Genomic DNA, 11,506 nt, shown 5'->3' with positions numbered 1-11,506 from the left:
GAAGTGAAACAATGCATTACAAAATGCCCACAATATAGGAATAAGTGAAAAACATGTGTTTTATCCAAAAAAAAGTTGGTTGATGACCCAACATATAGATACTTATTTGTATATATTTATACAGAGAATGGTAAAAATCAGCTTGCATGAGGCTCATAGTCTATCTACTTTGAAGTTATATCACACATACTATAAGCAGTTTACAGAATTTATCATTTGCATATACAAGAATTGCAAAATGAATTAAAATGCACTGAAATATAGAACACTCAAAATGTTTTTATATAAACCTCCCAGGATTGACCGGGATTGGCCATAATCAGCACTTGCCATATTGAACAAGAACTACAATCAAGAAAAAGGAGAAAAACCCAAGAAAAGGGGAAAAATTAAAAAAAAAATTATCTTTTATTATTTCTTATTTAAAACAATGTTTTCATTGTTGACTCGCAGTGTTGAAAATTTTGTTCTTGCCCCCAGACAGGAGTTTTCTTTGATGATAGTTTATGTTCTGTAGCCTTTTGATCTCTGCTTACTTCCTGCAGATAATGGGTCTTTTAGTAGGAAATCAGTGGTATCTGTAGTAAATATTCACTATACCGATGACGGTCAGGCCAACCCCTGAGCAGTCAGTGAGATGATGCTTTGAGTAGCCGAAAGAAAAGGAAAAAAATAGATCTTGCTATTAGAAAATGTTCTATCACTTCACAGTAATTCTCTTGAAATAAAAGATCAGTGATTTGCCCAAGAAAATGTTATGAACAAAGTGAGATAGCCTCTTCGTTTGTTTCCGAAAGCAGGTGCTCCTTGTGTAGGTAATTAGAGTACAGTGGGTGCAGAGTGGTGCTTGGAGTTTAGGGTCAACTTTGCTGTCCGCTCCGTAGATTTTACAGGCGATTTGCTCTTTGCTTTAAGAAGAGAAAGTGATATTGGAAAAAAGTCAGCACTTTAGACTAAAGCAAAGCACCCTTCACAAAGCCACAGACAAGAAGCAGGACAGAAAGTCCATGGCTTGTAGCTATCCTCGCACCTGCGGAAGAAGTTATAAGATATTCGCTCATCTTGAAGATTTCCAATGCTCCTTATTAGGCTGTTTTAAACACATACATATATATATTTAATTAGCTCGCCAGCTTGGCTCTGGTGCCCATGAATGTCTTGGCATGCACTGCAAATAACAACACATACAAAGTATTTCAGTCCCAGGAGGAGGAGGAAGTGGTCTTGTTTGCTTTGTCTGTTTTCAAGCCATGCCATCCCACAGTTGGGAACACTTAGAGGAACAAATGCAGATACTTTTCCCTCAAGTAATTCTTTGAGGATGATTCCCTATAGATAGTCATTTGGTTGTTCCTATACGGGTGTCTAAAACAAATGCCCTGTTTTACCACTGCAAGCGTAAAACCACAGGAGATAAAACCTAAACCGAGAGCAGCAGGCTTCTCGAGGGCCTGCAGAACGGGTTCTGGAGTGGGTGCGTTGGGGCATCTGCTTTTAGAGGAAGATCTTTCTCAACTTTTTATCCTTAAAATCTGAAGAAAAGTTAGCGCTATCAAGAATTGGAAATTTTTGAAAGCGCTCTGAGACTACATAAGGGAGAGAATGAAATAGTCTTTTTGTATTTTTCTTCACATATTTTATCCAGTAAGCTAGAAATGATGTATTTAATACCTTTATTAGTGAGAAAACAAAAATGTGATGGACCTCAAAGCATTTCTTTTCTTTCTTCTTTTTTTTTTTTTAATTTAAGAAAGGTTAAAAAGGTTTGAAGGGGGTGAGGGTAGGAAAATTCAATCTTTTGAATATTTCATCTAAATCATGTTCAGGTCCACACTGGCAATGATAGAAATTGTGGTGAAAACACATGCTCTCAAAAAATCTCTGTAGAGTAAATATTTGGGCTTCTAAAGGGGCTGTTTAGCAGACTCATACTCTGTTTTCAGTTAGGTTACTTTAGTGTCATCATCGATTTGCCTTCGTTCAGGAGGTGAGTCATGTATTTAACACAGAAACGTAATGACCAAGGACCCAGAGGTTAGTGGTGGGTCTCTGGAGAGTGTTGCTTCACTCAAGCTGGGTGACAAGGTTCAAATTGCAAAAGTAAAGTACAGTCCACATGCGGCTCTAAGTACAAAGATCATGCAAGGAAAACATATAAAATCTATGTAGAAACACTAGCATCAGAGCTTTCCAAAATTAAATATATGCCCTTGTTATCTTTTGAAGAGAGACTCTTTGACAGGGATTCAGTCAATTAAAAAAAAAAAAAGAAAATGATTACATGGCTCCTTAAATTGCTAACCGCACTTGACACAACGTATGTCTGGTGTTGAATAAAGGTTTTAAGAATGATAAAAACAATAAAACCAAGGAAAATTATTTGCTCTTCAAAAACAATATTTTGTGAAATAATGGTTTCCTTTTCAGCATGAACATTGCAGATGGGCTCAAACGTGCTGAAACTGTGAATTATGCAGCTCATTTCTCTGCTAATCAACCCTTCACAGGAGATGCCTGTCATTCCTGTGAGATTCGAAGGGAACAGCTACGTCATTCTAACCCAACATTTCCTATCACACTGTGTCCAGTATGTGGAAGTTAAAACAAAAGTTACGTGAGCAGTATAATTGGAAATAAACCCAATGATATACTGTAAAGAGTAAAGTTAAAAATTTGAATAGCCATCAGATATGCAATAAACCATTGCAACACACCACTTTTTTTCCAGATTGTAATCATTCACCCACTCTAGGCACCTGCATTTCCTAGCATATTTTTCATTAAATGAAATTTATTTCTGTCAAGCCAAATATATATATTTTTCCTGCACAGTAAATTCTAAAGCAAATCTGTTTTGTCATCAAATCACTGATTGTTTTGCACTTCTTTCTAGGTGTTATTTATGTCTGTAATGAAGGGGTATGTGCTCCTTTATCTTTGTAATCCCAAAGACTTTGACAGTGAAATCTGAGAATCTAAAATGCTATAATTTATCCTGTGTAATTTTAACAAATAATCATCATAGTCAATTTCATTCAGATGTACACTATTCTGAATATAATATTACTATTTATCAAACACGTTATGGTCTATTCTAGAGAAAATTAAGCAAATGTTTTTTGTAAAATGCAAACTTTGGCCATGCGTCATACTCTAGTCTCATTTTTACAAATAGAAACATTTTACTGCTTTGAAACAATGAGATTCAGGATTGCAATCAGAAGCCCTGATTTCCAATTTCCTCTGCAGCCACTCACTTCTGAAATCCCAAATAAGATATTTATTTCTTTGATGTTTTCTAAAATGAGCATAATTGTTTGCATATTATTGTTTTATATATATGTTTTCATGAATATGCCAGACACTGTGTTTGGTTATCTGTTTTGCTTTGTTTGGTTTCCTTTTGCTCTATGCCCAAGCCAAGCAGGATAACCTGTTATCTCCTAAGATGATCATGCATTTAAGCAACTCTTGCCCTCAGAGAGCTGCGTTCCATTGTGTCTGTTCCCACCAACTAGTTGTAACCTCTCTCTCCTCTGAACTTCCTCTGTATTCTGGTTTTCCCTCTCTTGTGGCCTTAACATGGCTCACATTGACTTGTAATTCATTATATTCATATCTTACCTCACTGATTACACTATAAGCTCATCAAAGGCAAGGATGAAATTTTAGCAATTTTTTATTATTCTCAAAGTTTAAAACAATGCCTTGAGTTTTTAAACTTCTGTCCCCAACACAAAATACCCTGTGAAGAAGAAAGGGAAATGCTATTATCTAAATTATGGGAAGAAAATGTGCAGATAACATGCCTCGATAAAGAGTAGCCTAATAGAACCCAGAGATTTCTCTCTGACTCAGGGTGATTTCACGATGTTCTTTGACTTCAGCTTAATAATGATGCCTTTCATTTGTTTTTATGCTTAAAGGTTTCCTCGGTGCTCTCTCAGGTGTAATTTCTCATGCCTTTGTAAGGTATGGGGAGGGAGGATTTGCTCCATTTTGCAAATGGAAAAGTCTAAGAAGTCTTCTTAGAAGTTTAATGAGTACAGACACTTAGCTTCCATTTTTCAGCCCTTTTTATACTTCATGCAATAGTGCATCACATCGCCCTCACTGGGATGTGGACATCAGGCATGGCCCAAGACAGTGTCTGTGACAAATGAGTTTGGCCAAGGAGAAATAGGAAAAAAAGAGCCTCAAATATTTTATCTTCAGTATGTATAATTATTATTTCAGAGAATAACAGAAAATTCCATCTATTTATTAAAAGAAAAACAAAACAAAACAAAATAACAACGAATCACAACCACACAGAGTTGAGATCTTGGCATCCTCAGAGATCAGGTAGAGGAGGAGAAGTTTATCACTATTTGCTCAGAGTCACTGCATCCGCCTGCCTTGTTTAACTCGGCACAGCCTTCCAGCCGGGAAAGCCTGCCTGGCCCTCATCTGTCGTGCCTGATGGAAAAACTTGGCTCCTTTTTGCACCTTTTATCTACATTGCCATGTCTTTCCTGCATCTACAGCCATGAGGCGGGAAGACACTGGGCATACTGAACAAAGCTGCACCCTCTTCTCCTTCACATCAATCTGCAAAATGGCTACAGTGGACTGGGTACCTGCTATGCCAGGGAATATGCATACATGTTACATGCATACACTGTCTTAGTTCATCCTCTCATCAGTCCAGTATAGTAAACATACAGGTCAGGAAAATGTAACTCAGCAGCATGGAATAACTCACCCTAGGTTACACGGTTAATAGGTAGTAAAGCAAAGGTACAGAAATGAAGAAAGAGCAATGCAGTCAGATCAACTCAGAGTCTGGATGTGCTTCTTTCTGAAACTCCCTGAGGCAAGCAACCTTGCCTCACTGTCTCCACACCTGTTAGATCAAGATGTGAAGCTATTATTTAAGTGTACATTTATCTTTTCAGCCAAAATGCACTGGCTATAACACACTTAAGAGAAAAATTAGAAAACTTCTTTTCCCCAAGTCTGAACTGATACATATTGAATATGAAAACACTATCAGCTTCTCTGTTTTCCTCCACATTAATAAGTTTGTTTTCCTCCATATAGTGTGCCAAGTGTCTGATGATATAATATTTTGAACTTTTCATATTGTAGTCTTTTAATTCTTGAAGTTTCCTCCAAATTCATTTAAATATTTGAATGAGAGGTGGTTCCACCACTGTTCTTGCATGCCCTCTTCTTTCTATGAACTTCTCTTTTCTAAACTTTTAATTCAAATTTTATAGTCTGGGACCAGGAAAGGTTAAGTTGATGTTCAAAGTGCAACCATTAGTGACAGGAGAGAAAGACAACCAGAGCTCTTGGCCACCAGAAAAGATACGGGATATGGGTATTTAAGTCAAAGAAGTAAGTAGAACGTTAAGACAACTAACTAGACAATTTATCCCATCTATATCTTGCCAGATCTTCAAATATCCTCTTTCTCTTGGCTGGGATTATTTTGTGATGGGTTAATTTCCTCCGTGAGCACAACTCTTGGTTTCGATATACGGAAGAGTCGTAATTCAGGGCACCTGTCTACAGATTTAAGTACGATTCTCATAGGTTTTTCTCTTTTCTTGTTTGAGTATCAGGTAGGGTCAAAAGGAGCAAGAAAAGAAAAAGAACACAATTTCTCTCCTGCTGTGGCTCCCTGGTCTGACTCCAGCATCTTTAGTTTGTAGAAGTGAATATTCGTGATGCTTATCATATGAACAAACCTAAGAATGGAAATTTTCCAATAATAGAAGAAGCAACACTCAAATAATTGTTTTGCCTGTGAAGAGGCTAAGCTTATAAAGAATGGAGTGTCCGTTACAGCTCTAGGGATGGACAGGCCTTTGACTTACCTCTCTTTCATTACAGATGCCAGCTTTAAGATATGAAAAGAGCTGTGTGAGAAAATTTGAGCTAGCTTTTAATGCAATTTTTATTCAGGTTTGCACATACTAAATCATGACTTAAGGGGAAAGGTCAAATAATAGGATGATTTTATTCTATAATTTTTTGAAAAGAATATCTTTTTATTAGATTCTTATGGGTCCAAGGCCGATTTCTTCCAGAAACCCATTTTTTTTTTTAGAAGAAATAGGCTTCATTTTGACCTAATACATAAATCGCCTGTTTTACTTAGCCCAGGCATGTTGGCAGCAGCTGTTTAAATTTCCTTTCCTGCTTTCCTTTAGTCAGCAAATTTACACATCTATTCAGTTTTGAGGCCTCTTACTGTAGCTGAGGGAGCCAAGTGCAGCTGTCCACATACACAGGGTCTAGGTGACAAGGTGCATGGGTGATACCACATTCACCACAGAATTCCTAGACTTTCTTGCTTACAGCTAATCCCTGCAGGCTTTCGGGGTTCCTACCTTCTACAGCGACTCAAGAATGGGCAAAAAAATCATGCTGCCTCCTGCCTGCTAAGGCCACAGTGCATCTGTCAAAACAGCACATTTTCACTGTAATTTGACTTATTCAAGTAGGAACTGATCTTGGTGCAGACAGGGTGATGATTAGGACAGCAGCAGCTAATATTTACCTCTGACCATGGTCCCGGGAGGCTGCTATATGATCATTTTGCTGATTAAGGAAGTGAAACCGAGAGGGATTATATAACACACTAAGTTTGCTCCGTGAGTACATGGCGGCTGCTGAGACTCAGAACCAGTTCTGTCTGACACTATAAACTGATTTGCTTCATAATCTCAGCTGGAGAGTCTTCATTCCAGAAAACTCTAAATTTTCTCAATTCTGCCTATTAGAAATATATGGAAATACGAGTGGTTTTGACAAAATGGGAGAACAATATAAATTCATGGAAAAACAAATAAAATGTTTTCCAAGAATTAAGTTTAATGCTACATATATTTAATCACTGCTTTAATGCATAAATAAGAATGGGCACTCCATTTTACTGGTGTATAAATAAATGCTGCTAAAGTGCTTGAAACTATTTACTCATAGTTTAAATATGCCTTCTGTGGGTATGTTTTCATTATTAATGATCAAACTCTTTATTCATAATGAGAAGGTAGATATTCATCCACACCTTGTTGGAATGATCACAAATCCACATTAGGGATTGCACACATGTGTAGCCTTGTTGTGCTGACACTGATGTTGAAGTATTGAGTTTGTCTGAGGGCTTAAAGAAGCACATTCAACTCAAGAATAACTATGAGGATAAGTGGTGCCAATGTGGGATGGCTTTGCTGAGGGGCTGTGATCCAGAGCACTTATCCCATCACAGGTGAGGACACTGTCCTAAGGAAGCTGGTAAGAGGTGCTCCTAGCTTTTACAATTTGCTTTAATTCAAGCATTGAGAGTGTAACCTATATTTCTATGCAGATAGGATTCTGAATTCATGAAGAAATACTCTCTCAGACTTTTTCGAAGCAGTCATATGAAATAAAACATAATAATCATTTATAAATCTCCCAGTGTATTGATTTATAAATGATGGTGCAGTCATCATCTCCCAATGACCGCACCACTGCTCACCACTTTGATCTCCCTCCAAACTGGGGGCTCAGTGAGTCACACAATGGAGAGGAAAATGATTGCATGACATTTTATTTATGAAAGTTATACGTGCTTGCTTTATTTTATCAATATATTTATCAAGATCACACCCATTATGTTTAGAAAAACAAAAAGAATAATTTGATGGTCAGATTCTCCACCCAGCTCCCAGGAAATAAGATATAACGTTCTTAATTTCAATGCTACTAGCAATTTCTGAGGACATCACTTTCATAGTAGTGCTTTCAATTTTCATTTTTGTCATGAGCTTCACAATCACACAACACCTTTATTTTACTTTGCCTTTCTTTGGTTATTTGTTGAATATATTTTGTTTGTTTGTTTTCTCAGGAGCTGTCTGTCATTGGCCTCTTTTTAAATTTGGGAAATTTAAAATAATATTATTTTTTTCTTATAACAAAAGTAATGAATTATCAATGTACAGATGTTATCAATACAAACAAAATAATCAAATAATTAAAAATTGTAAGATATCTTGACTTTTGATGGACATTTTCATATATTTCTTGTCATTTTTATATGCACATATCTGAGATTGATTTAAAATTTAGTATTCTTTATTTTTTCACTTTAAAGTTTTGTATCCTATATTTTTTCACATTATATTATATATTCTTTATTTTTTCACTTTAAAGTTTTGTATCCTATATTTTTTCACATTATATATTGGTTGTTTTCTAATTTCATTAAACATTTTTGAAAACATGATTCTAGAAGGTGCTTAATACTCATTGTATGGTTTTGTCACATTCACTGCGACACTTCCCTACTACTCATGGCCCTTTGAGTATTTCCGGCTGTGGGCAGACCTCTGTGATACGCATCCCTGTTCCTGGGTCTGGGTCTGCCTCTCTCCCAAGCTCCTTGGAATTTCCTCCCAGGAGCATCATCTCAGGGACAATCTCAAGCCCTGTGACTTATCTTTCCTGCCAATTTTCCTCCAGAAGGGAAGTGCCATTCACCTTGCAAGTAATGATACAGCAGAATGCCTGAGTCACTGTAAGCTTGACACATGTTGATTTTTAAAATCTTTGCCAAGATTATACGTGTCAATTTTTTTTTAATGACTAGGGATTTGACTGGGACTGCAGTAAGTCTACAAATACTTTTGAAAAACCTGACATATTTATAATGGTGAGCTTGTTCATCCCAAAACACCATATCTACTCATTTATTCAAACCTAAACTCTTAACAAAGTGTTCTAATGGTTTTCATCTTTATACTACTTATTTGCTACTGCCTTAAAAAATAAGATATTTCATACCTTTTTCTTGTTGCTACTATTGAGGATTATATATTATGCCACAAATATTTTCTGTTTGGTTATTGCTGTCATATGGAGAATTAATTTAATTTTATCTTTACCTTGATTTTATCAATATTATTTGATCAAATCTGATATCTCTAAGTCATCTGGAGTGGATCATATAACCACTGCATCTGTAAAATGGACATTTCCCCTTCTTTTCCTGAATATTAGACACAAATATTTCCTTGTCATATCACTTATTAGTTACACTTGATTTAATCAAACGAATGTTTTAAATTATTTATAGTAAAATGTTATTTTCAGTTGTATATTTTGTAACTTTAAATCTTCAAAGTCTCAGACCTCTAATTTCATGCTGATCTTCCTGTGTCGAATATTTCTTTTCTGCTCAGCTCTTTAATTAATTGATGTTCATTTGGAAATGTATTGTAAATTGTAATAATATGTTTCTATTTGTCATTTATTAATTGAATAAATCCTCCCTTAGTTATTACATTTTTAATTCATCAGATATTTTATCTTACCAATTTTAGAGCTTCCACACTTCTTATTTTCTTTCATCTCTATTCATATTTCTGTTCCTTTATGGCCCTCTTAACTAATGGTTATTTGCTAATATACTTTAATATCTGGTACATAAAGGGGAAGAGAACTAATAAGGGCCAAGCTCACTCACGTGCCAGGTTTACTCTGCTAGACATTTAAAATACATCATGTCACTTAATGCTAACACGACCCTTGGGGCACATGTGTCACTGCCTCAGTTTTACATATAAAGAGTCTGAGATTCTGTGTGCAGCTCACTCAACAAATGAGCTGGTAGAGAGTGAATCTAGGAGTCAAATCTGTATCTATCTACCGCCACAAACTATGCCACTCTTAGTATAAGGTTCTAAATCCATTTTGTTTTTCTCTCTTTTTAAAGCTTTTAATAATATTCTCACATGTTTATATTTTCAGTTACATTATCTATAACTATTTTGTGATTTAAGAAATTCCAAGGGTCTTTTTGGAAAGCTTGAATTTAATTATGGTAGCAGCCAGTGTGTATAACTTCAGCTTCCTAAGACACATTCTTTATTCAGGTCACGCAGTTCAAAGTCCTAAAAATCCTTTGGAATTTTATTATTTCTTACCAATAAAGTTAACCATCTAGTTACAGCCTTAGGCAAGACAGCTGGTGGCTAGTATGTTATGTAGTTATGTTATGTAGGGGACAATTTATCATCAAGTAACATCATTGTGATAGAAGGAAAAAAGGAAGCTCTGAAATTATGAACAATAAAATATAAGTCAGGAAAGAAGATCCAGTCTCCTTTCTTTAACTCAGTCACCTACACACAGCCAACCAGGAAAATATTCATCACAGTAGAGCCAGGTGGTGGAGACCATTTACTCTCATCATTTCATTGCTGCTGCTAATAATAATAGTATATAAGCACATGCAATAATAGTCGTATTAATAGAGCAGCTAGTTGTCACTTATTGGGAGTTGATTGGTGTCATGCTCTCTATGTATGTAATTTCATTTAATCCTCAAAACTCTGTGAGAATCATACTACAGTTTCCATTTAATAAATGAGGACTTGGAAGTACACGCAGCTCTGTGTGATGGCCATGAGATGTGAACAGTCTCCTTAACAATAGTGCCCACCCCCTCTAATGGTAAGAGGCCCCTGCAGGTCTAAGGAGCATCTTCCAGTGGATTTCTGCTCCTTTGCAGCTGAAATGAATGCACCTGTGTCAGGCTATAGGCAGCAGCAGTGTTCCCTGGGAGAAGGAGACTTTGCCTTTCTTTTCTCTTCGAGGGCTCTTGTTATTTTAACCAACAGAGTGAGGTCTTTCCAGCAACCTCTCAACCCGTTGGTCATCTACCCAGAAAACTGCTCCTCTGGAAGCTTCCTGAAATCTCAAGGATCATGAAATCATTCGAGACAAGACCTTAAAACATTGGCAAATTCTGCTTCATAGCTCTTCGATCACAGAGCTCCTAGTAATCACAAATGAACCTGAAGGAACCCTAAGGTGGCCATGCATTGAAAAACCCCTCCGGCACACAGCGGAGCCTTAGTTTTACAGACCCAGCCAGTTACTGAATTTCAATGAGTTAAGCTAAATACAGCTTGCAGGAGAATTCAGCAAGTATAGACTCCTAATCTGCGTAATTCCGGTTCAAACATAGCTCTAGCAGATTCCTTAGCCTGTATTATCCAAAGCATTGCCTCAAATCTATTTTTCACCTTATTCATAGATGCTTGATTTACATAGCAGCCATTTAACTGATAGAATTACAATGATCAAATTAATTTAGCCTGTGTAAATAGCCAAGTTGGATCATTTAAACCAAAATCAACATTGAGGTCTGGATTATACAAGTGGCTCTCTACCTGGATGCCGTGCACCATTTCCTCATATTTTAAATCAGGAACATAGTTTCCTGCATGACACTCAGCCCCTTATCTCCCTCCCCTCAGCAGCTCTGAAATCTGTTGTAAGACCCTTCTTGCTAACTTTGGCCACTTTTGGAAAGCTGCCATGTTTGTCAGCCACAGAGGAGCTTCCGGAGCCCTTGGCTTCTAGCAGCTGTAGCAGCAGCTGCCTCTGAATGCTCAGGTTCACATCATGTTGAAAACACAAATCATCATATTTCTGAGTTCAGAGAATCAGTATTCCTACTGAG

The 11,506-nt window shown here is 36.7% G+C and overlaps 1 protein-coding gene across 1 annotated transcript in view; it reads right to left on the bottom strand.

The window, feature by feature from the left end:
• Positions 1 to 819: 819 nt before the first annotated feature.
• VSTM2A (V-set and transmembrane domain containing 2A) overlaps positions 820 to 11,506 on the bottom strand; it is a 21,967-nt gene continuing 11,280 nt past the window's right edge. Inside the window, exon 5 of the mRNA XM_007463677.1 lies at positions 820 to 908. Coding sequence (XP_007463739.1) covers positions 820 to 908 — 89 coding nt within the window. The remainder of the gene's footprint in view (positions 909 to 11,506) is intronic.

The sequence above is a fragment of the Lipotes vexillifer genome, unplaced genomic scaffold (assembly GCF_000442215.2).
Source record: "Lipotes vexillifer unplaced genomic scaffold, Lipotes_vexillifer_v1.1 scaffold759, whole genome shotgun sequence".
Lineage (NCBI taxonomy): Eukaryota > Metazoa > Chordata > Mammalia > Artiodactyla > Lipotidae > Lipotes > Lipotes vexillifer.
Note: the sequence above shows the minus strand (reverse complement) of the source record. Positions and strands in the feature narration are given on the sequence as shown.